The 25,807-nt window shown below is 66.6% G+C and overlaps 4 protein-coding genes across 11 annotated transcripts in view; 2 read left to right on the top strand and 2 right to left on the bottom strand.

Moving 5' to 3' along the window:
- Nucleotides 1-11,996, bottom strand: part of LOC111929154 (dedicator of cytokinesis protein 2-like) — a 50,111-nt gene extending 38,115 nt beyond the window's left edge. The window contains exons 1-18 of the mRNA XM_086890020.1: nucleotides 10,574-11,996; nucleotides 9,125-9,208; nucleotides 8,974-9,014; nucleotides 8,717-8,772; nucleotides 8,520-8,616; nucleotides 8,288-8,436; nucleotides 7,822-7,957; nucleotides 7,572-7,726; nucleotides 7,364-7,445; nucleotides 5,773-5,908; nucleotides 5,417-5,492; nucleotides 5,194-5,273; nucleotides 4,904-5,029; nucleotides 4,696-4,820; nucleotides 3,801-3,899; nucleotides 2,968-3,040; nucleotides 2,753-2,856; nucleotides 553-742 (exon numbers count right to left, since the gene is read on the bottom strand). Of these exons, the coding sequence (XP_086746146.1) occupies nucleotides 553-742; nucleotides 2,753-2,856; nucleotides 2,968-3,040; nucleotides 3,801-3,899; nucleotides 4,696-4,820; nucleotides 4,904-5,029; nucleotides 5,194-5,273; nucleotides 5,417-5,492; nucleotides 5,773-5,908; nucleotides 7,364-7,445; nucleotides 7,572-7,726; nucleotides 7,822-7,957; nucleotides 8,288-8,436; nucleotides 8,520-8,616; nucleotides 8,717-8,772; nucleotides 8,974-9,014; nucleotides 9,125-9,208; nucleotides 10,574-10,613 (1,849 nt within the window). The 5' untranslated portion in view covers nucleotides 10,614-11,996. The remainder of the gene's footprint in view (nucleotides 1-552; nucleotides 743-2,752; nucleotides 2,857-2,967; nucleotides 3,041-3,800; nucleotides 3,900-4,695; nucleotides 4,821-4,903; nucleotides 5,030-5,193; nucleotides 5,274-5,416; nucleotides 5,493-5,772; nucleotides 5,909-7,363; nucleotides 7,446-7,571; nucleotides 7,727-7,821; nucleotides 7,958-8,287; nucleotides 8,437-8,519; nucleotides 8,617-8,716; nucleotides 8,773-8,973; nucleotides 9,015-9,124; nucleotides 9,209-10,573) is intronic.
- Nucleotides 11,997-13,247: 1,251 nt separating this feature from the next.
- DQX1 (DEAQ-box RNA dependent ATPase 1) lies at nucleotides 13,248-19,490 on the top strand. 8 transcript variants are annotated; one of them, XM_086890022.1, is made up of 12 exons: nucleotides 13,248-13,331; nucleotides 13,918-14,215; nucleotides 15,160-15,353; nucleotides 15,531-15,906; nucleotides 16,108-16,344; nucleotides 16,491-16,602; nucleotides 17,284-17,439; nucleotides 17,604-17,795; nucleotides 17,888-18,016; nucleotides 18,384-18,574; nucleotides 18,656-18,846; nucleotides 18,919-19,490. In XM_086890022.1, exons 2-12 carry the CDS (start codon nucleotides 13,934-13,936, stop codon nucleotides 19,094-19,096), a joined length of 2,238 nt encoding a protein of 745 aa, XP_086746148.1. In that variant the 5' UTR covers nucleotides 13,248-13,331; nucleotides 13,918-13,933; the 3' UTR covers nucleotides 19,097-19,490. The 8 variants fall into 8 exon arrangements, with proteins under 8 accessions (XP_086746148.1, XP_086746154.1, XP_086746153.1 ...); XM_086890028.1 differs by having other exon boundaries at nucleotides 13,256-13,331; nucleotides 16,491-16,590; nucleotides 17,891-18,016; XM_086890027.1 differs by having other exon boundaries at nucleotides 13,278-13,331; nucleotides 16,491-16,590.
- A 930-nt stretch (nucleotides 19,491-20,420) lies between these two features.
- Nucleotides 20,421-22,734, top strand: LOC147652853 (interleukin-12 subunit beta-like). The gene is made up of 8 exons (XM_086890033.1): nucleotides 20,421-20,555; nucleotides 20,658-20,729; nucleotides 20,866-20,935; nucleotides 21,266-21,487; nucleotides 21,654-21,762; nucleotides 21,839-22,020; nucleotides 22,104-22,252; nucleotides 22,482-22,734. The coding sequence occupies exons 3-8, from the start codon at nucleotides 20,866-20,868 to the stop codon at nucleotides 22,620-22,622; spliced, it is 873 nt and encodes a 290-aa protein (XP_086746159.1). The 5' UTR covers nucleotides 20,421-20,555; nucleotides 20,658-20,729; the 3' UTR covers nucleotides 22,623-22,734.
- A 799-nt stretch (nucleotides 22,735-23,533) lies between these two features.
- On the bottom strand, nucleotides 23,534-24,801 carry LOC147652852 (alpha-internexin-like). The gene is made up of 3 exons (XM_086890038.1): nucleotides 24,513-24,801; nucleotides 23,742-23,866; nucleotides 23,534-23,678 (listed from the first exon to the last, which is right to left on the bottom strand). Exons 1-3 carry the CDS (start codon nucleotides 24,714-24,716, stop codon nucleotides 23,627-23,629), a joined length of 381 nt encoding a protein of 126 aa, XP_086746164.1. The 5' UTR covers nucleotides 24,717-24,801; the 3' UTR covers nucleotides 23,534-23,626.
- Nucleotides 24,802-25,807: the final 1,006 nt, after the last annotated feature.

Genomic DNA, 25,807 nt, shown 5'->3' with positions numbered 1-25,807 from the left:
CTGGACCCTGCAGCCACATGTGTCACATCCCCACACCACGAGGCCTTGTCCCCTGAGCCTCCTCTACTTCAGCCAGAGCAGGATGAGCCATTCCCATCTTTCAGCCTTGCAGCAGGTGGAAGGAGAGCCCAGAATTCCCGTGGGTCCTTCCCCTGGCCAAGGGGGCACGGATCTTCTCAGCTGCCCTGACCTGTGTAGAGCAGCCCAGGGCTGGAAACTCCCCCGAGCTACCCCAGGAATGGGGGTTAAACCACAGAGCTCCAATTCCCACCTCAGTTTCGAAGGAAGATCATGGAGCTTCAAGTGGGAATTCCACTCGCTGCTGCTCCTCTCCAGCAGCCCCCCAAAATACCCAGATCGAGCTGATCTCCCCAGGAACATCCTTGACCGTTCTGACCATGGCCAAACAGTAACTGAGCACCATTCCCAGTTTTCAGCTCGCTGTCCCAGTGTGACGGAGCCAAATATCAGGAGAAGTGTGGTCCAGCAGGTGGGAACACCTCCAGGGAGGGGACACAGCCCCACCTCCCCCCCTGGGGGACCAGGACTCACCATTCTGGGTCAGCTTGGTGGAGCAGACGAGCGTGGAGATTTGGAAGCTGTCCCGGCTGGACACGGCTAAACCCGACGTGGTCCCGCTCACGCGGAAGGAGGAGCCGGAGAGGAGCTTTGACTCCGACAGGTTCCGCTCCGAGGGCAGGGACAGGTACGCGCTGGCGTCCTCCAGCTTCTTGCTGTCACCCTGCAGGGCACGACAGAGGTCACAGCTGGAGCCCCTGGGGACAGGGTTGGTCCCTTGCTCAGTTCTGACCCCGTGGCTGGTGGCTCCCACCACACAGCAGCTTCGTCCCGTCCCTGGGGGCCCTCTGGCACCCCCAAATTGACCCCACAAAGCATCCCATGGAGCTGCTCCCTGAGGGGAGGCACAGGGACCCTGCTCAGCTGGGACAATGGGCTGGGGGAGACACCAAACTTGTGTCACGCAGTGGGGACAGGACAACAGGCAGGAGGAGCAGAGTGACAGAGGAGGCTGAGGCTGGAAATTAAACACATCTGGGCACTGCTGCAGGGATGGACGTGCAGTGGGACACAGGCACACATCAGGACACTGACATGGAGCGGGACATCACCCAGGGGTCCAGGACAGGTCCCACATTGCTGTCACCCAACATCTCCCACCTGTATGGGCATGCCAGGGCTTCCACAGCCACAAACCAGCCTAGTTCTGTGTCCCCTTCTCTGAGCTGAGAACGTTCCACCCAGGAGGACTCGCTGGGGTGACTCTGAATGACCTGTCCTGCTCGTTGGCCAGCCTGGGAGGTGACCAGAGCCAGCTGGCCTGGCTGCAGCTCACAGACATCCATCCTCCCCTGCCTGCAGCCTCAAAGGGCGAAACCCCTCCAGCTGAAGGTCAGATGGAGGTGACAGAGATGTTTGCTGTTGGCTTTTCCCCTCCAAGACACCTGCTATGAGCAGCCAACACACAGGAGGAGCCCTGTGTTCCTTCCCAGGGCTGAGCCCGTGTAAGGAAAACTGGCTGGAGCTCAGACCAGTTGGAGATCAAGAGGTCTGAGCAGCTAAAAGCCTGTCACTCACATTCCTCTGGCAAGCAGAGATAAAAAAGATGAAATAGCTCCTGACTCCCAGAATCCAGCCCCCGGTGTCTGCCGGGAAGAGCCGGAGTCAGACAGGGAGAGGACGGAGCAGCGCAGGACGTGGTGGCTCAGGACGGCAGGGACAGCTCTCTGAGGGGAACACGGATCAGAAGGGAGGTGTGGGGGATTTGTTCTCCTGGCAGGGAGGTGTGGGAGGTTTGATCTCACTGCCACAGCCACCACTGGCATGTCCCAAAGGTGCCCAATGCTCCTGCTGCGGAGGGGACGGTCCCCAGAGAGCCAGGGACCAGAGCCAGCGCCGAGGGCCACAACAGCAGTTAAAGAATTTGGGTCTTTTGCCCAAAAATAAAGCAGGGAGGAGAGACATAATAATGATTTCAAATGTGCAGGAGCCTCAGGGAGGAACAGCGTGGTCTGTCCCTGTCCTGGGATGCCACAGCAGGCAGGAGCAGGTCGGTTCATCCCAAAAAAAGCAGGACTCAGGGAGGGACGTGGCTCTGCCTGGAGAAGCTGTGGTCACGTTGCCCAGATCAGAGAACACTCCCATGCAGCAGCCCAGGGCCAGGGGAGCAGGTGACCCCCAGGGACACTGGAGCTCCATGGCCGGGCAGGGACCCTGGGAGGTGACAACACCTCAGGAAAGAGCCCTGAGCAGTGGGGACCAGCTCGTGCCTCCCACTCCTCTGGTCACAGCAGCCCCAGTCCTGGGAGGGGACAGCAGGAAATGGGGCAGCACCTTTGGGGGCACCTCACATTGGAGCTGACTGCGTTTTTTCCCAAATGAGCAGCGATTTTCCCTCCCCTCCTCTCTCTCAGAGCAAACCCCAGCAGTGCCAGGGCTGGTGAAATCAGGTGAAGCGCAGCCACACCGTGGGGACGTTCCCTCCCCGTCACAAACGCTTAAATCACCTTTTCCCAAACAAAACTTGTCATTCCGAAGGAGCAGCGCAGGGATTGGAGACGCTGTGTGCAGGGAGCCCCTGCCACCAAGGACAGCGAGGACAGCCGGGAGGCACCGCAAACCCTCGGGGACGTTGGGGACGTGCCACCAGCGCGGTGGCTCAGGCAGGGACAGGGACCCCGGCCCCAGAAGTGTTGCTGTCCCACTTCAGGGGGCTCTGTGGCCTCCCCCATACCTTGTAGAGCACCAGGTCGTGCTCCCCATCCCGCAGCGTGGTGCCATCGGGGCGCATCAGCCTCACAAAGGCCATGGAGAAAATCCGCTCGCTCCGGTCCTTGGCTGGGGACACACACGGGGCTGAGGTGAGGAGGAGGCAGAGGGGACCAGGGACACACGTCCAGGCAGGGAGAGGCGATGCTGGGAGGGAGGTCTGGAGAGAGGGACACTCACATTCACTGGAGGAGCGGTGGCGGAAGGTGAACCTCAGGTGGGTCCTGTGGACGTCCTCGATGGGAACGGCGATCTGGGTGGGAACGCGTGCCAAGGTGAGGGCAGGGGGCACGGGCTGAGCCCCCAGCTGGGCAATGTCCCTCTGTGCCTGGGCAACCCCGCCCACTGCTGCAAACCAGCCCCACAACCTTCCCAGTCAACCAGCGAGGCTGAACTGGGGACACTGGGATGGGGAAGGGGATGGGGACGGGGATGGGGATGGGGACAGGGACGGGGATGGGGAAGGGGATGGGGATGGGGATGGGGATGGGGAAGGGGATGGGGATGGGGACGGGGACGGGGATGGGGACGGGGATGGGGATGGGGATGGGGAAGGGGATGGGGATGGGGACGGGGATGGGGATGGGGATGGGGAAGGGGATGGGGATGGGGATGGGGACGGGGATGGGGATGGGGATGGGGACGGGGATGGGGATGGGGATGGGGAAGGGGATGGGGACGGGGATGGGGATGGGGAAGGGGATGGGGATGGGGACGGGGATGGGGATGGGGACAGGGATGGGGACGAGGACGGGGACGGGGATGGGGATGGGGACGGGGCTGCAGTGCCCATTCCCAGGACCACCCTCCCCAGTGCTGGTGGTGCTGGGTGTCCATCCAGGACAGCACCTCCATCATCCCCGAGATGGGACCAAGGACTGCCCCAAAAAACTGCCCTGAAGGGGACCCCCTGCAGCAGCAGGGTCCCGTGGCACCGGAGGAGTGAGGGCCACAGGCAGGAGGGGCTGCAGCCCTGTCCCACCCCAGCCCCTGTGCCCCGGGGCTCCCCAGACCTTCAGGGTCTCCATCCAGCGCTGGTGCCGCTGCTGGTAGTAGACAACAGAGCGGTAGTGGCTGGTGGGGCTGTCCCCTGCTCCCGTGTGGATCACGTTCTGCCAGGAGGAGATACCTCAGGATCAGCCCAAATCCCTCGCAGGGAGGGAGAATTCCCATCCCTGCCAGCCCCCAAACCCCCCCCACCCACACCTTCCTCAGCTCCATCCCCTCCTCCTCTGCCAGGCCTGGTGCCACCTCTGAGGGGACACACAGCGCTCCCAGGGCACAGCAGGGCTTGGCCCTGTGGGTGGAGATGGAGAATGCATCCCTGGACCGGCCCAGATGGGCCCTCAGCAATTCCAGCCCATTCCTCAGGAGCCAGGTAAGAATTGGTGTCAGAACACCTGGAGAGAGGCAAGAGCCAGCCTAGGGAGGTGACACGTGGGTCTGACCCCCCAGCCTGTCCTGGGGATGGATATCTAGGAGCACTGGGGACGCCCAGGGGGCCTGGCTGTCCCCAAGGAAGGACAATTTTCTCTCTATCCCTTCACAGCACATTCCCACATCTTTATTCTATTCCCAGATCTCTATTCCAGGCAGCTCCAGGGGCTCCAGTGGCCCAAGAGGCTCCTCCAGCCGGTTTTGCTACTGGAGCTGCTGGCTCTACCCAAGGTGAGGTGGCACAGGGGACACCCGCCATACCCGAGGTGAGGTGGCACAGGGGACACCTGCCATACCCGAGGTGAGGAGGCACAGGGGACACCTGCCATACCCGAGGTGAGGTGGCACAGGGGACACCTGCCATACCCGAGGTGAGGAGGCACAGGGGACACCTGCCATACCCGAGGTGAGGTGGCACAGGGGACACCTGCCATACCCGAGGTGAGGTGGCACAGGGGACACCTGCCATACCTGCACCACATTTCCTGCCTCGTCGCAGACACACACGGTCACCTCCACGTTCTTCTGCGTCTTCTTGTTGCCCTTGTCGAACTCGCCCTGCACCAGCGTCAGGTAGATGTCGTTCCTGACATCACCTGGGGGGACAGCCCCGTCAGCCAGGTGCTGGCACCATGCTGGCATCCTCAGGGACCCCCAGGCTTGTCCCCCCCACACTTGCCTGGCATGATGACCTCAGGGTAGCCCAGTTTGCGAGCCACTGCCGTGCTGCGGTCCACCAGGTGCGGGTGGTCCTTCCTCACCTGGCTCAGTTCTCCCCACAGCATCTTCAGGGACACCCAGAGCCCTGCAGGGACCGCAGGGATTTTTCAAGGGGTGACAGCAAGAGCTGGGGGAGCCAGGGTTTCCAGAGGCCACAGCAAGTCCTTGACCCTGCAGGGACTGTCTCATGTGACAAGGAGATGGCCCGGGGAGGAGTCTCATGGCACAGAGTGGGCACAGGGTCTTTACCTTGTCCCTTGTGGTTGATGTCCTTCCCCTCCACCACCTTCCGGATCATATTGTGAAGGAAATCACCATCAGCAGCCACGCTGGGAAAGCCACATTTAGGGGAAAAACCTTTTCTCTTTGATGCTTGCACCTCTTGTCCCCTGGCAGCCGGTGTCCCCATGCCAGCCAGTGCTGCTCCCTGCCCGCTGCCCCCCCAGCACTGCCCCCCACCCATGGGGCTCACAGGTGGACGGGGATGAAGTGCTGCTTGTCCTCGTCGCTGTCACACGTCCCCTTGGTGATGTCGGTGATGTCCATCACTGCAGTGACACAGAGGTGACACCGTGGCAGGGGTGGCACCCCCAGCCAGCACAGGGTCTTGGGGGGAGGTGAAGGCTCAGTTGTGCTGGGGGTTCCCTGCGCCAGGACAGGCAGGGACAACCCGGGGTGGGGACAATGCGGGGACAGCCCTGCAGAGGTTTGGGCTCTGCAGGCAGGGAAATGGGACAGTGGGAGCAGCTCAGAGACATCACAGAGCCTGCTGTGGTGGCTGGGGGTGGCAGGATGGTGGCACGGGGGTCCCTGGGGGCGCACCCCCACCTGAGATGCCGAAGGGCCGGCGCAGACCCGTGCTGAGCTTGCGGCTCTGGCTGTCCCGCAGGTCCATGCGCCCCACCCGGATGATCTGGCACACCAGGAACAGCCGCTCCCGCTTCAGGTCGGTGCTGCCCAGGTCCTGGGGGACAGGGGCCGTGTGAGCCTGGCAGGGGACGTGCCAGCACCAGGGGTGCCCGGGGCTGCGCAGGGAGAGCCCGTGGGCACAGAGCTCCCCCCGGTCCCTGCACTGTGGGGAGGGTGGGCACACAGCCCCGCTGCCCTGGCGCTTCCTGCACAGTCCCAAAGCCCGGGGATGGCGACAATGCCACGGTCCCGACAGGTCACCCTAAACCAGGCAGTTTGGCAAGCGGGGGGAAACCTGGAGCGGTGTGAGGATGTCGGGGTGGCCCCGTACCCCAGCTCCGGAGACGCTGGGGAGGGGATCGGGTCCCCCGGGTGCTGCCCCTGCTCCAAAACCTTCCAGCGGCGCTAAGGAGAAGGGATAGGGACACGTGGGGACATCAGCAGCGAGCAGAGCGAGGAGATGGGCGAGAGCCGGGGAGCGGCAGCGGAGCCCAAGTGCTGATGCTGCTCATTAACATTGATTTTCCAGGCTCATTTGCATATCGATGGCTCCGCGGCGTCCCGGGGGTCAGCGCTGCGCTCCAGCCAAAGCGCTGAGTCAGCGGGTGCCGAGGGGCGTGGGACGGGTGGGGACGGGGCACCCCGGGACCCCCAGCACAGGGAGGGGACCCCGGGACCCCCAGCACAGGGAGGGGACCCCGGGACCCCCAGCACCGGGAGGGGACCCCGGGACCCCAACACCGGGAGGGGACCCCGGGACCCCCAGCACCGGGAGGGGACCCCGGGACCCCCAACACCGGGAGGGGACCCCGGGACCCCCAGCACCGGGAGGGGACCCCGGGACCCCAACACCGGGAGGGGACCCCGGGACCCCCAGCACCGGGAGGGGACCCCGGGACCCCCAGCACCGGGAGGGGACCCCGGGACCCCCAGCACCGGGAGGGGACCCCGGGACCCCAACACCGGGAGGGGACCCCGGGACCCCAGCACAGGGAGGGGACCCCGGAACCCCCAGCACCGGGAGGGGACCCCGGGACCCCAGCACCGGGAGGGGACCCCGGGACCCCCAGCACCGGGAGGGCACCCCGGGACCCCCAGCACCGGGAGGGGACCCCGGGACCCCCAGCACCGGGAGGGGACCCCGGGACCCCCAGCACCGGGAGGGGACCCCGGGACCCCAACACCGGGAGGGGACCCCGGGACCCCAGCACAGGGAGGGGACCCCGGAACCCCCAGCACCGGGAGGGGACCCCGGGACCCCAGCACCGGGAGGGGACCCCGGGACCCCCAGCACCGGGAGGGCACCCCGGGACCCCCAGCACCGGGAGGGGACCCCCAGGGGCAGCGCCACAACGAGCGCCACGTCCCGGCGCCAGGGCAGGGGTCTGCGAAGGGGCTGGGGGTGCATGGATGGGGACGCGGGGCACCCGAAATGCTGCGGGTGGGGGGCAGATCTGCAGGAGGGGGCTGCGGGAGGCAGCAGCGCGGCTCCCCCGGGCTCCGCGCTCACCGTGAACACGACCTTGAGGTTATTGAGCAGCTCGATGTCCTGGGGGACCCCGGTGCTGGCCCAGCGGATCACGTAGTTCTCGCTGCGGGGCGGGTGGTGGTTGAGGTGGGCACAGGGATGGCAGAGCCCTCAGCCCACCGGTGTCCCCAGTCGCGGCAGGACAAGCATGCAGCACGGCAGGGGTCTGTCCTGCAGCCCGGGACCCCACCTGATGATGCGCTGCTCGCCGGGGTCGTACAGGGCCATGAAGAGCTGCGCCTCCTCCCCGATGCGGCAGACGAAGTTGCGGACGCGGAGGAAGAGGTTGTGAGAGGGCGAAGCTGCCCCGTGGGTGTCACGGCCTGGTGCTCTCTGCTGCGGGCTCTGGGGGGCACAAGGTGGCTCAGCCCCCCAGCTCAGGCCCTGTCACATCCCCTGGCACAGGGGACGCGGGGCTCCGGGGCCTGCAGCGGCCTCACCGTCTCCTCCTGGATGCGCTGGGTGAGGGTCTGTGCCGCCCTCCTGTGCGCCTGGAAGAGGCTGATGACGCTGGTCCTGTCGGGGTCCAGGATGTTCTCATCCTCATCCCGCACCACCAGGTCCAGCGCGAGGATCCTGCAGGGGCCGGGATGGGGTCAGGCACGGCTGGGGGCACTGTGTGTCCCACCAGGACTCGTTTGTCCTTCCACGGGTTCTGAGGGGTCAGGACAGATCCGACCGGGAAAGGGGACAGGAGTTGGCAGCGCCGGGAACAGCCCAGCCACGGCTTGTCAGCCATAGCCCTTGGTTAGTGGCACACTTACTGTCCCCAGGCACCCGGGGACAGCCAGCTGGGATGACGGGGACACAAGGACAGCCAGGCAGGACACCAGGGAGCACACCTGGGCACGCACAGCCTCAGCCAGAGGCACGTTTGAGGTCCCTGTGCCCCGTCCCCACCCTCACTTGTTGCCGTAGTCCATCTTGCCGGTCACCTCCTTCCTGAGGCGCAGGAGCTGGTCCTTGGGCAGCGTCCCCGAGAGCAGCTGCGAGCGCTGCTCCATCAGCTCCTGCATCATCCGCTTCACCTGCCCGTACCGCTCCGTCTGCCCGGCCTGCGGCAGCACCACGGGGTCACCGGGGCCACCGGGGGCTCCCCACCCTGCTCCCACATCCCCCCCGCCACCCAGAGCCTCACCACAAAGAGCTGTTTCCAGATGATGGCCCACTCCCGCAGAGTGGTGGTGATCTCCTGCACCGTGGGCATCTCGGCGGGCACCACGCTCTCCTCCACCCTGCGGGGGGCACAGGGACCCCTGGAGCGCCCCAGCACCGCAGGGACCCCGCGTGGGGCAGCAGGTGGAGCCCACCTCCCTGCCCGTGCCCCATACCTACCCCCGCTGCTCCACCACGGTGCCCTTCAGCCGGATCAGCGAGGCTGGGAAGATGCCCTGAGGGAGCACAGATGTCCTTCAGGGGGGGCTCCCACTGGCACAGGGTCCCTTTGCCCCCCCTCGAACCCAAATATCCCTCCAGGGACGGGGCAAGCCGCTGTCCACGTCCCTTCTGCCCCCCCAGACACCCAGCAGGGACAAGGAAAGCCACCAGCAGCGCCCCACCTGCCTCCAAAACCCCAGCACGCCCTCACCTACCCGGGCAGCCCTGTTCCGGAGTGAGTACCCGCAGTACCAGCCTGCGAGGGGAGGGGACATCGTCAGCCAGGCCGGGGGTCCTGGCCCCCGCTGCAGGGACAAAGGAGGGTGCAGGAGCCCACGCTGGGGTGCTCCCGGGGGTCCCCCTTACCCTCGGAGGCCTGCAGGATGTGCACCGTCTCCCCGATCTGCAGCGGGAGGTGATGCTCCTTGGTGCGTGGGAAGTTCCACACGGCTGTGGGAAGAGGGGCTGGGAGCTGGGATCCCTGCCTGGAGCTCCTCACCAACCCCCAGGACCTGTGCACCTGCACCCCACAGGCTGGGTGCCCCCCCACAGCCCCACAAACAGCCTGTGACCCCCGAGCACCCTGACCCCACAGCCCGGGAGAGCTGCAGCCCACACAGAGCCGGGCACAACAGAAGCCCCCAGCCCCCTTTTGGCACTCAGGGGTCCATTATGGGACCCCCCTGCCTGCCACCCACCCCCTGGGTGCCGGTGGTCCTGCAGTGCAGGGGGGCTAGTGCCAGTCAGAGCTGGTGGCCCAGGGACAGGTGTGTCTGGGGACAGCGGGGCTGGTGGCAGGGGAGGGTGGCAGTGGGGACAGGAACTCTCAGGTGGCCAGCCGCTTCCTGCCCGGCTGTGCTGTGGTGTCCCTGTCACTATTTCTGGCCCCAGGGACAGCTCTGGGGCAGGCAGCCCCGGTTTGGTCCCCAGACTGGGGGTCAGTCCCTGCACCCGGCTGTCCCTGCTAGGATCACACCTGTGCCCACCCTGACTCCCAACCAGGGCCAGCTCCCACTGCAGCACCTCCAGACCCACCTGGAGACCCCTCGTGCTGACCCTCACACCTCGGAGCACCGGCAGCCCCGAGGTCCCCCGGGACCCTGAACTCCCCACGAGGATCCTGAGCCAGCTGGGAGCAGCAGCAGCAGCGCAGCCCTCGCTCAGGTGCTGCCCAGGACCCTGCAGAAGCTCTGCCCTCGCTCCAGCACTGCAGAGCGTGCAAGGGAAGGGTGCAGGAAACGGCCACGCAAGAAACGGGAAGAAGCACAGGGCTGCCAGAGGCAGCAGAAACTGGGGGTGCTGCAGGGAGTGGGGGTGCCCAGAGCTGGTGCAGGGCATGGGGAGCCCAATCTTGGGGTGTTGCAAGGAATGGGGGTGCCCAGGGTTTTAACACTGAGCAAAGCCCCAGCTGGAACCTGAAGAAAATTATTGGGGTGTCTCAAGGCTCCCCCAGAGCCTCAGCAGCCGGGCTGAGCCCAGACCCACAGCCTGCAAGGAAGCCAAGCCCCCACCCCAGGGCTTCCCACCCCCACCAGCACCAGCTCTGGAGCCTCCTGGAGCGTGGGTCCTGCTGGCTCCTGTCCTGCTTGCCCCCCTTCCCTGAGCCTTCTGTCACCAGCCCTGCACCCCCACAAACAGCCCCCACAAACAGCCCCCCCAAACAGCCCCCCAGTTTGTTCCTGCAAGGTCCTGGCAGGGTCCTGGCCCCCTCCTCGCATCACCGGTGCCATCACCCAGCTGCCACCACCAGAGCCGGGGGTGTCACCTCACCCTGAGCCCCCCAGAAACCCCCACAGTGGCACAGCCCCCACTCACCCACGCCGTATTTCTCCTTGGTGGGCAGCCAGGGCGCCATGGCCACCGGGGCACCGGGGGGACCCGCGGGGACCGGGGAGCCTCAGGACCACCGCTAGTTCCTCCTGCCACACTGCCCGTGTCACGTGTAGCCCCAGCTTGTGAAACCTCCGCTTCCTCAGTGCGCTCTGAGCGCGGGGATCCCAGCCCACCATCCTGCCCAGAGCAGCGTGCTGGGGATGGGGCCCCCGGGACCCCCACACCACCCACCCAAGGGTCTGGAATGACACTCAGGGGTCACCGGCGAGATGGCTCTGGTGACTGGAGCAGGGGATGGGGTGGCACGGTGACCCCTTTGGCAGGTGACCCCGGCAGCAGGAGCTGGGAGCAGGGAGAGCTCCACCAGCCACAGCATGGCACGAGGAGCTGCAGGCCTGTGCCAGCCCTGAGGCTCCCAAACAGCACCGCTGGGACCCATCGTGTTGTAGTTGGGGCCTGGCGCTGCGGAAGAACTCGGGATGTAACGGAAAGCTGGCAAAAACCCCTCTCTGCTAAGATAGTAAGTTCTCTTGCAATTAACCAACAGCACCCAAGTGTGACGTATGCAGATGGGAGTAACACAGTGACCCCAGGCTATAAAATGTTAAGTTTCCCAGTAATAAATTGCCATTTTCGCCATCCATCACATGGATGCAGTGGGAGGTGGAACGCGCAACTGGGATAGCCGCCCGTGCTGGAGCCGATCGGGGTGCTTGTCTTGCTTTAAACCCAGCACCATCGTGGCTGGGTCTGGCTTTTTTAATTCCACATTTCCAGCCCTGTCCCGCGGTGCAGCAGGCCCAGCTGTGGCAGCACCGGCTCCGTGCCCTGTCCAGCGCCGGGAGAGCGCGTGGAGCAGCTCAGCACCAGCCGCTTCCCTCCTCCTGCTGGCTCCTCGGGGATGGGGAGACCTCAGCCCCTGACCCCTGGGACCCTCTGAGCCCACCGAGTGCCGCTGCTGCTGCTGCTGTTCCCGCAGATCCACGCGTCTCTCTCCATCACAGAGCCCGGCTCTGTAGGAGACGCTTTCTGGGGACGGTCAGAGACACGGCAAAGACCTCTATAATCGAGTTAAGTGTTAGAAGTTTATTTCAGGGCGTGGGGTAGAAAGAGAGAGCGAGAGAGCGAGAGCAAGAGAGAGAGAGCAAGAGAGGGCAAGAGAGGGCAAGAGAGCGGGCAAGAGCGCGAGCGAGAGAGAGAGAGCGAGAGAGAGGGCAAGAGAGAGGGCAAGAGAGAGAGAAAAGAGAGACGGAAAAAAAGAGAAAGCAAGAGACCGAGCTCTTCTATACCACTACTTATATAACCTATACCTTTGAATATTCTATTCCTTTACTAACCAATCTTTCTAAGTATACTAATATAGTAACATTTGTGTACAACCTATAGAAATCGCTATTTTTGCATATTTTTAGTTATCTCAGGGTCCTTCAGACCTTTCCTTATAAGGCTGGGATGAGGGGTCTCAGCTTGGTTTTATTGCAGGAAAGAATGTGTTCTGGCATACCAGCCCGGTTGGTTTCTTTGAATTATTCAAACCGTGCTATCATTTGTATTTCTTCCTTAGCCTTTCTGGCTACAAAGTCATATTTATAATTTCTTTCTAATTCTACCTTCCCAACACGGCTCCTTTCCCTGCATCCCCTCCCCTGCCCCCAAACCCCCCCGCCACCCCAGCCAGCCCCACGGGACCCCCAGGACAAGAGCCGGAGGGCAAGGAGAGCCCGGTGCTGGCATCAGCCAAGGCCGGTATAACGCGATCCTCCGGTGTCACCGCCCGGTGCGAGGATGCGACACGCAGGAGCCGGAGCGGCCGCCACGGCAAAGCCCGGGATGTACCGGCAGATCCCCGCCACGGACCTGCCCTGGTACCGTGGGGGGGGAACAGAAGGAAATGTGGCACGGGCACCGGCGTGCGGGGGCTGCCGGGGCTCCCGGAGAGCAGGAACGACGTGGCACGAGGTTCCCGGTTCCCGGTGTCCCGGGGCCGGCAGGCACCGCTCGGTCCCCACCCGGCGCTGCCCGGTGCGCGGCTCAGCCCCGCGGTCCCGGCGGGAGCTCTGGCCGGACCGGGCCGTTCTCCGGTCACGGAGCTCCACCTGCCGGTCCCACCGGGAGCCGCCGCTGCCGAGGGAGCTGCTGCGGGTGCAGGGCGCCGGTACGGGATGGCCGGTGCCGGGATGCCCCGATACACCCAGTGCCGGTACGGGATGCCCCGCCCGCAGCAGGATGTCCAGCACCGGTATGACCGGCACCATTACGGGATGCTCCGGTACGGCAGGACCGGCACCGTACGGGATGCCCGGCTCCGGTACACCCGACAGCAGTATATCCCCGCAAAGGGATTGTTCACCACTGCTACGGGAAGCACCGGTACAAGATGCCGAGCTTCGGTACGCCCGGTCCCGCACCGGGATGCCTAGATCCACCGCACCATCACCGGGATGTCCGGTACCGGGAAGCCCGATCCGAACAGGGGCTGTAGGCGGGCTCGGGCTGCAGCCGGGCCCGGCTCGGAGCCGCACACCGGAGCTGGCAGCGGAGGGCGGCGGGCAGGGCGGGGCGGGGCGGGAGCGCTGCCGGGGGTGCCGGGGGTGCCGGTTGGGTCCGTCCGCTCCGGTCCCGCCGCCACATCCGGGCCCCGCCCGGCGCGGGCGCTGATTGGCTGCCGCGGGCGGGGCACGTGACGGCGCGTGGGTCACGTGACCGTGTCCTCAGGCAGGGCCCGCGGTGGCGCGCGCAGGTGAGCGGCGGGGCCGGAACCGGAACCGGGGCCGGAACCGGGACCGCAACCGGGACCGCGGCCCGAGGGGAGTGCGGGGGACTCGCCCCTGACCCGCCCCTCCGCTCCGCTCCGCTCCGGCCCGGCCCAGTGCCGGTGCTCAGGTGCCCGGTTCGGACCGTCCCGTACAGGTGCTCCGCCGACCCGGTCCGGCCCGTGCCGTTCGGGACCGACCTTCCCAAGGTGTCCGCGTATCCCGCAACCCCTGCACCCTGCCTGGGTTCGGTGCCCACGCACAGCCCTGTCCGGTCTCCGCGCTCTGCCCGGTCCCGCGGGGCTCTCCCGGTGCCCCGTCCCCTTGCCCCGGTTCCCTGCCCGTTCTCCCGGTCCCCCACACTCCGGTTCTGTTCCTGGTCTCCGCGGCCCGTGTCACCCCTCCGCACCTGCCCGTGGCCCCGTGCCCGCCTCCCCCGCCCGTCCCCGGTGTCCGCGGGTCCCCCCTCCCCGCGGGACGGGACGTGGCACCGGGCAGCACCGGGCTCCTTCCCGGGACGTGGGCGAGGGCGGGTCAGCACCGCTCCTGCTCCACCCCCGCCCGCCCTCGCAGCTCCGGTGTCCCCGCCATGGCCGGCTACGGGGCCCCGGGCCCCCTGCCCGGGCCGAGCGGCCCCGGCTCCGCGCTGGAGGAGGAGGAGGAGGATGAAGATCCGTCCCTGGGCTGCGACGGCGACCTGGAGGTGAACCCCTACGACGGGCTGCCCTTCTCCTCCCGGTACTACGAGCTGCTGCGGCAGCGCCGGGAGCTGCCGGTGTGGACCACCAAGTACAGCTTCATGGAACACCTGGAGGGCAACAGCGGCATCGTGCTGGTGTCCGGGGCCCCCGGTACCGGCAAGAGCACACAGGTGAGGGCAGGGGCAGCTGGGGTGCTGCGTGTGGATCCCGCCGGACCGCAGGGCAGCGCCTGAGCCGGGGAACGCACGGAGAGGGTACCGGGGCTCCGGGCAAAGCCGCAGCCACGGGAGCGGCTGGCACGGTGCAGCGGCAGCGCTGGGGTGCCACATCCCTGTGGTGAAACCACCATCCAGCTGGTTTCAGCTCCCCGTGACACTCGGTGACGGCACTTGGCAGACTTTGACCCGGGAAGGGATTGCGGGGAGCGGCGGCGCAGCTGTGGCTGCTGCGGGGCAGGAATGGGCTGGGTCGCCGCGGGCTATCGGGGTGTTGGCCCTGGGCTCGATGTGCTCAACCAAATCACCTCTCTGGGTGTGACCTGCTGAGTTGCTAGGCCGAGCTGGCACTGCCGGATTTGGGGAGCAAAGCCCTTGTGCGGGCCCCAGGGCCAGTGTTTTTGGGTGCAGCACCCTGCCTGCAGTCCCTGCAGAGCCCTGGGGACACTGAGGCACAGGCACTGCTCATGGGGGGCTCGGAGGTGACAGGAGGAAGCAGGACTCAGGTCCCTGGTGCTGAAGGGACATCCACGTAGCCTTGGCACTGTCCCACACCGTCAGGACAGGCACCTGGCCAGCAGCTGCTCCCTGGTGATCCCTTCCCTTCCTGGGATTTCCCAGGCCATTGTCTCATGTCCCTAATGTGACAGCAGGGTCGTGGTGTCCCACACCGGGGCAGGAAGCTGCAAGGGTGGGGCCGTGGGGCTCCCGTTACAAACTGCGGGGCTCAGAGATGACAGGAGTGGGGAGGGAAGACCCTGCCTGAGCTATGAGTGCCTCTGGCCATCCCCTGGCTCTGGAGATCCTGCAGCCAGATCCATGGGGAGAGTCCCTGTGCCCTTTGGAGGGGCACGCCGAGGAGGGGACAGTCCTGGAGCCACTCTGCCCTGTGCCCACAGATCCCTCAGTGGTGCGCCGAGTACGCCCTGTCCATGCGGTTCGCCCACGGGCTGGTGGCCTGCACCCAGCCCCACAGCCTGGCCGCCCTCAGCCTCTCCCTGCGCGTGGCTGACGAGATGGACCTGAACCTGGGCCACGAGGTGGGCTACTGCGTGCCCCACGAGGACTGCTGCACCGCCGAAACCATCCTCAGGTAGCGGAGGGACGGCGGGGCCCACGCTGGGAGCGCAGCGCCCTAATCCCGCTGAGCTCCGCCTAATCCCTTAATCCAGCCTGGCCTCGCTGGAAAGCAGCGCAGGCTGCTGTGGGGAGGGGGTGAGGCGTTCCCCCCCAGCCAGGGGTGCAGGCTGATGGGGCGGGCCCGTTGCAGGTTCTGCTCGGACGAGATGCTGCTGCGGGAGATGACGTCGGACCCGCTGCTGCGGCAGTACGGGGTGGTGGTGCTGGACGAGGTGCAGGAGCGCACGGTGCCCACGGACGCGCTGCTGGGGCTGCTCAAGGACGTGCTGCTCCAGCGCCCGGCCCTGCGGCTGGTGGTGGTCACCTCGCCCGCCCTGGAGCCGCGGCTGCGAGCCTTCTGCGGGGACCCCCCCGTGGTGCGGGTCCCGGGGCACGGATCCCTGCCACAGCTGCTCTACCGGGAGCCGCCAGCCCACGGGAGCGTGGCCGCTGCCTGTCAGGCCGTGCTGGACATCCACCGGCGCCAGGAGCCCGGCCATGTCCTCGTCTTCCTGGCCAGCGAGCAGGTGGGCTGATGGGGGAGGTTTGGGGTGTCCCTCTCAGTGGGGAGCCCAGGGGATGGCAGGGGCAGCTGGGGTTAAACTGGGGGAGCTGGGCCTCCTTTGCAGCGGGAGGTGGGCGCGGGGCGCGGTGCAGCGCCCTGACCTGGGAATGGGGACGCTGCGGGTGTCAGCAGGTGTCACCTGTGCCCCCTCGTCCCTGCCCAGGAGATCTCCGAGTGCTGCGCTGCCATCCAGAGGGAGGCCACGGCGCTGAGCCCGGAGCTGGGCCCGCTGCTGGTGCTGCCGCTGCACCCCGGGCTGGGCCGGGCCGTGCAGCGACTCTACGAGACCCCCGAGGAGAGCCGGGAGCGGCGTGTCATCGTCACCCACTGGCTCGGGGACTCGTCCTTCTCGCTGGGCACCGTGCGCTTCATCATCGACTCGGGGCTGGAGCTGCGCAGTGTGAGTGGGACGGGACGGGTGGGGGTCTGGCCTACCCTGGGGGGCAGTGGGATCCTCCCTGCCGTGATGATCCAGGCTGGGAGGAGGGGTCCGGCCCGGGGAGGTGGCAGGGGTGCCCGCAGTGTCCCACTCGCAGCCTCCCGCAGGTGTACAACCCCCGCATCCGCGCCGAGTCCCAGGTGCTGCGGCCCATCAGCCGGAGCCAGGCCGAGTCCCGCATGCAGCGAGCCGCTGGCAGCCCCCCAGGTGAGACCCCAGGTGAGACCCCAGGTGAGACCCCTGCTCCTGCATCCAGCACCCCCTGGCCCAGCACCTGTATCCACCTGCTTGTGCCACTGCCCTGTCCCACCTCATGGCCTCTCTCCTGACTCAGGACAGAGTTTTCCAGCTAGCTCAAATACAGATTTTCTTCTCTCTCCGGCCCAAGGCCAGGAGGGGTCTTGACCAGAGCTGCTGTCTGGGTTTAGATCAGGATTTGAGCAGGCCAATTCCCTCTGAGCACAAGTATTGACCGAGTAAAGAAGCCAAAAGGGCAGACTCCTCTGGGTTATATTTCACAGTTTATTCTTGCAAAGGGAACACCAGGAAAAGACAAAGGATTTGGGGGTCTGGGCTGCTTCTTTTAACAGGACTTCTTTGAAGGGTGGGAGTTTCAGAAAGAACCAGTTATTCTTCACAGCTAACAAACTTACAAACTTTCTACAAATCAGGGTTAAATAAAATAAGATAAGAAATAACAGACATGGACTCCTACAAATGCTAGACAGTCGGGAATAGAAAGTCACAGGGGGGACTTGGAAATGTGGGGGAGAGAGGGGGGAAAAGGGGAAAAAGCCGAGGGGGTGGGGGGTGGGTCCCAAGCCGATAGCTACACAAATAAACCGAAGTTCCTAACACTAGTAACATACTAACACCCCTTATCACAACACTCTCCTGCAGGCACCTGCCTGCGCCTCTACTCGGAGGCCTTTGAGCAGCGCCTGCCCCCCAGCCCCGCGCCCCACGTCAGCGAGACCAGCCTGAGCCGCCTCGTGCTGCTGCTGAAGCGCCTGGACATCGCCGACATGGGCCAGTGTGACTTCCTTGACCGCCCAGGTAGGGCCCACGAGGGCTGGGCATTGTGGGGGGCTGGAGCAGAGGGCCACGGTGGCACAGCCGTGACTGTGACCATCACTGTGGCCTGGGTTGCCTGTGGAGAGGACTGGGGGCCTGGCAGGTGCAGGACGGTGTGGGCAAAGCTGCCTGATGTCTCACCCCAGCCCCCGAGTCGCTGATGCAGGCGCTGGAGGACCTGGACTACCTGGCAGCGCTGGATGATGACGGGAACCTGTCGGAGGTGGGGATCATCATGTCGGAGTTCCCGCTGGACCCGCAGCTGGCCAAGGCCCTCATCGCCTCCTGCGAGTTCGACTGCGTGGAGGAGATGGTCAGCCTGGCTGCCATGCTTACAGGTACCGTGTGTGGGGCATGGGGTGGCCCCCAGGAGCCGGCAGTGCCAGGGAGGTGCTGGGGGCACGCAGTGACCACCCCTGCCCACCCCCAGCAGCATCCCCCTGCTTCGTGCCCCTGTCCACGCACCTGGAGGAGGCCGTGGCCCTGCGCCGGCGGGCACTGCTGCACCCCAGCGGGGACCACTTCACCCTCATCAACATCTTCAATGCCTTCCAGCAGCGTGAGTGCGGGCCTGCACCCCCGTGGGCATCCCACAGAGCCCTTTGTGTCCCCCGAGTGCCCTGCTCCTCCTGGTGTTCCACACCCCCCTCACGTGTCCTGGAGCTACATTGCTGACCCGCTCCCAGTGCCCAGCCTGGCTGGGGGAGGATCTGGGGGGTCCCAGCTCTAGCCTGGGGGCTGTGCCCTCTGCTCAGTCCCTGTCACCACTGTGGCAAGGGGTCACAGGCAGGGGGAGCAGCAGTGCTTCCATGGCCTCCAAGCCCCCAGCCCAGCAGGCTCTGTGCTCACCTGTCCCCATCCCCATAGCACCACCGTCCTGTCCCCGCCGTGCCGGCCCTGTCCCCACATCTCTGTCCCTGCTGCAGACGCGGGGGACGAGGGCTGGTGCCGGAAGCACGGGGTGTGCGCCGAGGCTCTGCGCCTGGCGGGCACCGTGCGCGCCGAGCTGCTCGAGGTCATGCGCCGCATCGAGCTCCCGGTCTCGCCACCCGCCTTTGGCTCCGACGCCAACGCCCTCAACATCCAGCGGGCCCTCATCTCCGGGTACTTCCTCAAGGTGGGCCCAGGGGGCTGCGGGGAGCTGTGGGGGAGCTGTGGGGGTGCAGCAACCACCTCATTCCCTCCCGGTCCCTCCCAGGTCGCCCGAGACATCGACGGCTCCGGCAACTACGTGATGCTGACGCACAAGCACGTGGCGCACCTGGCCCCCGCCTGCGGGTACCTGCTGCGGCCACCCCCGCGCCGCCTGCCCCCCTGGGTGCTCTACCACGAGTTCACCATCTCTCAGGACAACTGCCTGCGCGTGGTCTCGGAGATCCAGCCCCAAATGTGAGGGGACCGGGAGGGACAGCTCCTTACGGGGGGTTCCTGTAGCTGGCTGACCCCAGCCTGTCCTCACAGGCTGGTGGAGTTGGCCCCGCAGTACTACCTGAGCAACCTGCCACCCAGCGAGGGCCGGGACCTGCTGATGGAGCTGCGGGAGAAGGTGGTGGCAGCGGAGGACGCGCCGGCAGAGCCGGAGCTGGCAGAGGCGGCCGGACACGAGAATGAGCAGGGGGACGTGTGCGTCCTGCAGTGAAGCGGAGCAGCGGAGCCCCGCGGTGGGGCTGCCTGCGCTTGGCCATGACCCCGGGGGACAGGGGAGCCCCGGGGAGGCCCCAGGGGGGGCCGTGCGGCTGCAGGGGCTGTCCCAGGTCCCAGGGAGGCGCGGGCACTGCCTGGCACTGCCTCGGTGCCGCGCCGCGGTTCAGTCGTGGGCCAGCGGCCGTGGGACCGCCCCGGCACCTCGGAGCGTGGATTGGGGAGCGCTGGCCCCGGCCGGGGGAGTCATGTGGGCCCTCCCCACTGGGCTCCTTCACCCCGTCTTTCCCGGGGGTGCTGCGGGGCCGGAGGCATCGCCTGTCCCGCTCCCCCTGCGCCCGGGGCCGAGGGGCCACGCACGGGTCCCTCCTCTATAAAGTTTTGTGACCTTTGCTCCTGGTTTGGTGTCCATGACTGCAGCGGGGGTTCCAGCCAGGGTGGGGTCCCTCCTGCAGAGGGTGGGCTGGCCGGGGTGGGCTCTGTCCCTCCTCCTCCCCTCTCCCAGGGATGGTTTCTGTCTGTGAGGCCACCCTCCCACCCTTGTTTCGGGTGCCAGGCTGGGGTCTCAGCCGTGCTGAGGCACTGAGGGCATCCCTGGCCTTTGCATCAGGATTTCCCCTCGGTGGTTGCGGTTCTTCTCCAGAAGCCAAGGGGAAGCTGCGGTTGGCGAGGTGAAGCCTGCTTCCCCCAGACAGGGCAGGGCACGGGTGCACCCCCGGGCAAAGCACCCCATCCCTCCCTCCCCCATCAGGGTCCCCTACAGTGCTACAGCCAAGAGCTGAGCTGCTGCACGGGGCCTGGGGGTCCTGGCTCCCCCTCCCCACCCCACAGCCCACGCACAGGGGCTTGGCAGTGCTCAGGGAGGGGCCCAGAGGTCCCACTGCCCCGTGCTGACCACACTGCCTCAAAAGGTGAGAGCTGGGCTCCCCCAGCCTCCCACAGCCCCCACTTCCCCTTTGCTTTCTAGGAACTGCAGAAAGTACGTGAAAGGGTACAGTGCTCCCGTCCCCAGAGTGGGGTCTGCTACGTGCCCTCGACATGGGCTGGCACCAGTGGGGTGGCAAAGGGGCAGCTGGTGACCGGGGTGATCTCTGTCCCTACATCTCTGCACAGGATTCCATGGGACACAGAGGGGAGGGAAGGGTGAGATAACCTGTACTGGGCGGGGGGCATCACCCTGAGCCTCTGTGGGAACCCGTCCCTCTCCTTGGGGACCCACGGCAGCACATCCAGAGGGGCCCAGCCCTGAGCTGCCCCTCTCCAGACCCCCGGCACAGGTGCTGATAGACCTCACTGGTCCCCCTGCCCCACTGCAGGGCACTGTGCAGACCCTCAGGTGGGGCAGGAGCCCTCTGGGAGAGCTGGGACCACCCAGAACCTGCCACACCATCCCAGGTGCCCAGCTCTGCCCCTCCCACCAGGGCGTCCGGTGCCCCCCGGCCCGGGAAGTACCAGCGGTGAGTCCCGGGGATGGGTGGGTGGGGAGTGGGGGGCCGAGCGTGGGTCCCATTCTCCAGTTCTGAGAATTGTGATGCTGCTGTGGCTGCACCTTGGGACAGCCCCACGGAGTCCAGCCCAGTATAAAACTGCAGCCCCCAGCCCTGCTGAGCCCACCAGAGACACACGCAGAGGTAGGCACAGAGCAGGAGGGTTGGGAGGGTCTCAGGGGGGATCCTGCTCCCAGGGCTGGGGGCTCTGCCCTGGCTGGCCCCCTCTCCTGGGTTATGTCCAGCTGGAGCTGCCCTTCCCCTCCCGCTCCCTTTGCAGATGCTGGTGCTGGTGGGACTGGTGCTGTTCCTTGTGCCTGCAGAACCCCTGACTGCCTTCCCCCCGAAGTGTGAGTGCTGCTCCTGGGGCACAGGGGAGGCCTTGGAGGGGGACAGGGGCTGCAGGGACTGCAGAGGGAGTGGGGGGCATCCCAAACCCACATCCCTGTGATAGGGGTTAGGACAGCTCTGCTGGGATTAGAGGATGGGCATGAAGGTGATGTGGGGTGGCTATGGGGTGAGGGAGCGAGGGGACAGATACGGAGTGCAGGAGCAGGGTGAGGACCGTGGGACAGGGTGGTTGTGAGGCCAAGGGGCACCCAGCCCCATGGTGGTTTGGGGGACAATCTGCCCCCCACCACCGCCCATCTCTGACCACAGGCTCTGCCTCTCACCTCCAGTCCAGGTGGGGAAACTCAACCAGGACGTGGTGCTGCGATGTGACACTTCAGAGCAGCACATCTACTGGACACTGAACGGCGAGGAGGAGCCCATGGCCGAACTGCTGCCTGAAGGCCAGAACCTCACCATCCTCGGCTTGGACCTGCCAGCCACTGGCAACTACAGCTGCTGGGCTGGCCCCGTCCTGCTGGACACCACCTACGTGGTGGTCAGCGGCACCCGTACGGGGCTGGGGCAGCCGGGGGTGATGGGGCGCAGGGGGTGCAGAGCTGAGGACCAGGAGATTCTCGTGCCCAGGCTGTGGGGCTGTGGGGAGTGCCATGCAGGGAGGGGGCACCGCTCCTGGCCTCATGCAGCCCCTGACCAGCCACCCCTCGGCCCTCTCAGGTGAGGAGAAGATCAATGTGTCCTGCCAGGCTGAGTCCTACAACGGCTCCTTCCACTGCTCCTGGCCTGGGCCTCCCTCTGCCATCTTCCGTGCCCGCCTCACACGCAGGTGGGTGCCCCAGGACCCCCCAAACCCACACCAGCACCACGGACTCTGAGACGTGCTCACACCTCCCTCCCCACAGCGATGGCTCCGTGGGGCCATGGGTACCGGTGGCCAGTGACCATGGCCAGTTCAACACCAGCCTGGCTGACCCCTGGTTCTGCCCCTTTGGGGAGGAGCTGCAGCCGCTCCAGCTGCACCTGGAGGGGCTCTCAGACACCTCCTACCTCAACCTCTCCAGGCACTTCTTCCTCCGCGACATTGGTGAGCTCAGGGCAGGAGAAGTGGGGTGGGGGGGGGGTCTCTGGGGAGTCTCAGCCGCTGTTCTGAGCCCCCTCTGTCCACAGTGCGTCCTGATCCACCCCAGGAGCTGAGCCTGCAGCAGCGGGGGCAGCAGCTCCACCTGGCCTGGGCCCCCCCAGCCTCCTGGCCGCTCCCCAAGTCCTACTTTGCACTGCTCTACCATCTACAGTATGAGCTGCACAACGGCACCCAGGTAATGGGGAGGGGTCTCTGCCCGGGGGGACCCTGCACAGGTCTGTGCCCACCCTGCCCTGTGCCCACCCTGCCCCGTCTGGGCATCCACGGCCCCTCCTCACTCTGCTGCTTCCCTTTTTGGGGTGATGAATTGTCACCCCTGCTCCCCCTGGTGTTGCAGGGGTCAGGGGGTGCTGGTGCCCCCCTCCCCGAGGGGCTCCCTGTACCGTGCCCTGCCCCCTTTGCAGGTTGAGCAGTTCGTGGAGGGTGTGGAGGAGACTCCGGTGCAGGAGGGGGCACGGCGGGTGCGAATCAGCTGCCGGGATCCCTACACCCCCCCGGCCTGGAGCCCCTGGAGCGCCTGGATGGGCCTCGATGTGCCCCATTAACAGTGGCTTTGAGGGTGCTGTCCCCAAGAACGGGCACCTCCTTTCCACAGAACCCCCATCCCTTTACAGCTCAGAAAATGATTTTTGCCCCTATTAAAACTCTGGGATTGGTTTTGCCACCACAAACCCTGGTCTGTGTGGGAAGGGAGGTGTTGAGGGCCCCAGAGCTGGCACAAGACTCAGCTCTGGGGTCCATCTGCATGGCTGGGAGAGGCTCCACCCGTGCTCCAGCCCAGCTCGGGGGGACAGGTGGGATAGAGGGTCCCCACAGCCCTGTCCAGCTACACATGGACCCCCTGAACTCCCCCAATCCTCAAAAACCCCTCCCAGCTCTCCCTCCTTTCTGGGGACTGCGGTGAGACAATGTCCTCACACACAGAGCAAGTCCTGGGGGCAACACCCCGTCCCCACATCCCGGGGAGCAGGATCCCATCCTGACCCCCAAAGTGCCGGTGACAGTGCGGGGATCAGGGACCACCCATCACCCCCAAAGCTGTGGCCCCACAATGTGTCCCCTCAGTGTCCCTGTGCAGTGAGGGGTGCACCAGGCAGGAGGGAACCCACACTCCTCCATGAGCCGTTCCCCACCGAGCCCCCCGCACCCCACCACGGATCCCGGGCAGCCGGGGGTGCCGCCCACCCCCCTCCAGACGGGCTCCGGGTGATGCCACGGGGCTTTATTGAGGTGCTTCCGCACGGGTCTGGGCCGGGACCCCCACCCCGGAGAGGCTGGTGAGTGTGTGTCCCCACGGGCGCTGCCCTCCCGGGGGTCCCGGGGCAGGCGGGCACGCACAAGTCCGGGGGACCCGTGGAACGGGGGGATAGAAGGACCGGGGCTCCGTGAGTCCACAGAGGTCCAGAGGGTCCCAGGGAACCGTGTCGGGGGTCTGGGGTCCGGCGGAGGAACCGGGGTCCGGTGGTGGGGCTGAGGATCCGGTCCCGGGAGTCCAGTGGTACCGGCAGGGCCGGGCTCCGGTGGTGGGACCGGGGCTCCGGGGGTCCGGTCACGGCGGGGCCAGGCCGCCCAGGCGCAGCTCCTCGCTCTCCAGCATCTCCCTGGAAAAAATGGGCCGGGCTAAGCCCCTCGCCCCCCGTGCCCCCCGCGCCCCCCTCGCGTACCGGTACGCGGCGATCTCCGCCTCCAGCGCCATCCGCAGCCTCAGCAGTGCCGGGTACTCCCGCAGGCACCGGGCCATCTCCGCCTCCGCCGCCCCGATCTCCCGCTCCAGCTCCGCCACCCGCTCCTGAGCCGGGCCGTCAGCAGCGCCGGGGCCGCGGGGCGACCCCCGGGACCCCCCACACAGCGACCTCTGGCCCCACATCCTCCCCACAGAGACCCCGACCCGGACCCCTTTCCCCCCCTCCCAGACCCACGGCCGGCCCCCGATCCGCACGGACCCCCGGTCCCGCCCCGAACCCCACCTACACGGACTCCCGGCACCCCCGGCCCGACCCCCGCCTTCACGGACCCCTGCAACTCCGCACCGCCCCCCTCCCCGCACGGATCCCCGGGCAGACCCCCTCCCTACACGGACCCCGAGGCCCCCACCCCACATGGACCCACGGGATCCCCAACCCCGCACCGACACCCACCCACAGGCACAGCCGGTGGCCCGACCCACACAAACCCCGCTTCTCCTTCCCACCTGAACTCCCCCATCCCATCCCGCCGCCGCTCCTGCTGCCTCCCGGGGCCCCCAGCCCCATCCGGACCCCTGACCCCCGCCCCTCCCCATCCCCATCCCCCGCTTCTCCCCATCCCTCCGGGCATCCAGCTCCAGCACCGCCCCCCCACCCCAAACATCCACCCCCACCTCCTCACATCCCAGCCCCCACCCCTGCTCCCTCCAAACCCCCCAGGCGCCCCCCAGCCCCCTCCCCATCCCGCACCTGGTACTTGGCCAGCTCCCCGCTCCGCCGGTCCCGCAGCCCCTCCAGCTGCCGGTGTAACGCGCCCACCGCCCCCCGCAACGCCTCCACCTCGGCGGCTCGGGCTCGCAGCAGCCTCCGGTAACCGGCGGCCTCAGCACGGGCACGAAGCACCGCCTCGCCGCCGCCCCACCGGCACCGGGGCCGGCCCTCGGCCGCACTCATCCCGGTGGTAATGCGGTTCCACCCCTCCGCGTCACGGAACCGCAGCCAATCCCGCCGGTACCGGGTGTCCGACTCCTCCCGGTAGCAATAGAGAGGGGGAGCCGGCAGAAGCCTGTCCCCCAAAAGTGGGGTGAGGGGCTGCGGTATCGTGGATAGCAGCGGGGTGGGGGGCAAGGTCGAGTTCAGGGTCAAGGTCACTACTGTTATCCCCCCGCATCCCCTTCATTCCCTTCATCATCATCATCATCAGCAGCAGGGGCTGGAGTCGGGCTGGATGGTTCCGGCGGGGGGAAGCCCCACTTAGGGGGTCACTGGGGAGGGGGTGCAGAGATTTGCCGGAAGAAGGGGGATTCAGCCCCTCTGCACCCCACGAGTGTCCTGTGGGTCACACCAAGGCTCAGTCTGTGGGAGGTGATGGCAGTCCCGGGGGAGTCAGGGACTGGTGCAATCCATCGGCACGGGGGGCACCCCGAGAGTCCACGGCGGGGGGCTGCAAGGACACGTCCAGGCTCAGGGAGCTGACAGAGCAGTGGCTGGGGGGCCGGGGGTCTGTCTGTCCCACCACGGGGTGAGGCCGGGGTGGCCAAGTCCTTCACCCAGCCTGGAGGGCACAGATGGAAGCCGGAGGTGGCAAACTCCGACCGGAATAAGGCAAGTGGTGCGGGCGGTGCAGACCCGGCTGTCAGCACCAGCACCAGGAATGGGAGGTCCACGCCCCACCCTGCTCCAGGTGGGCTGGAGGCTGTGGGGTCCAAATGGAGCCAGTGTGACCTATGGAGGTGCTGGTGGGGGAGCTGCAGAACCCTGCCAGGTGTGGGGGCCCATCCCTGGGCTCCCAGGGGTCCGGGCAGGGAGCTGCAGGTGTCCGTGGGGTGTAGAGACCCAGCCATCGGCTCTCACGGGTCTGAGCAGGGAGCTACAGACATCCATGGGGTGCTGGGGCCCAGCCCTGGGCTCCTGGGGGTCAGACAAGGGGGCTGCAGAGGTCCATAGGGCATGGGGGCCCTGCCCTGGGCTCCTGGGGGTCCACACAGGGGGCTACATCCAGCAGTGCTCCAGGTGGGGTTTGGTGAAGCTTTGAGTCCAACCAC

This window comes from Cyanistes caeruleus, chromosome 5, assembly GCF_971803275.1.
Source record: "Cyanistes caeruleus chromosome 5, bCyaCae1.hap1.1, whole genome shotgun sequence".
Classification (NCBI taxonomy): domain Eukaryota; kingdom Metazoa; phylum Chordata; class Aves; order Passeriformes; family Paridae; genus Cyanistes; species Cyanistes caeruleus.
This window is presented reverse-complemented; position numbering and strand designations above follow the sequence as displayed.

Coding starts and splice junctions, on each gene's coding strand:
- DQX1 (XM_086890021.1), top strand. CDS start 13,934: ATGGCCGGCTACGGGGCCCCGGGCCCCCTGCCCGGGCCGAGCGGCCCC. Junction 15,354..15,530: donor ACCGCCGAAACCATCCTCAG/GTAGCGGAGGGA, acceptor GGCCCGTTGCAG/GTTCTGCTCGGACGAGATGC. Junction 18,847..18,918: donor TCGGAGATCCAGCCCCAAAT/GTGAGGGGACCG, acceptor CTGTCCTCACAG/GCTGGTGGAGTTGGCCCCGC.
- LOC147652853 (XM_086890033.1), top strand. CDS start 20,866: ATGCTGGTGCTGGTGGGACTGGTGCTGTTCCTTGTGCCTGCAGAACCC. Junction 22,021..22,103: donor CTTCTTCCTCCGCGACATTG/GTGAGCTCAGGG, acceptor CTCTGTCCACAG/TGCGTCCTGATCCACCCCAG. Junction 22,253..22,481: donor AGCTGCACAACGGCACCCAG/GTAATGGGGAGG, acceptor CCCCCTTTGCAG/GTTGAGCAGTTCGTGGAGGG.
- LOC147652852 (XM_086890038.1), bottom strand. CDS start 24,716: ATGAGTGCGGCCGAGGGCCGGCCCCGGTGCCGGTGGGGCGGCGGCGAG. Junction 23,867..24,512: donor GGGAGCTGGCCAAGTACCAG/GTGCGGGATGGG, acceptor GGCCCGGCTCAG/GAGCGGGTGGCGGAGCTGGA. Junction 23,679..23,741: donor GCGGAGATCGCCGCGTACCG/GTACGCGAGGGG, acceptor CATTTTTTCCAG/GGAGATGCTGGAGAGCGAGG.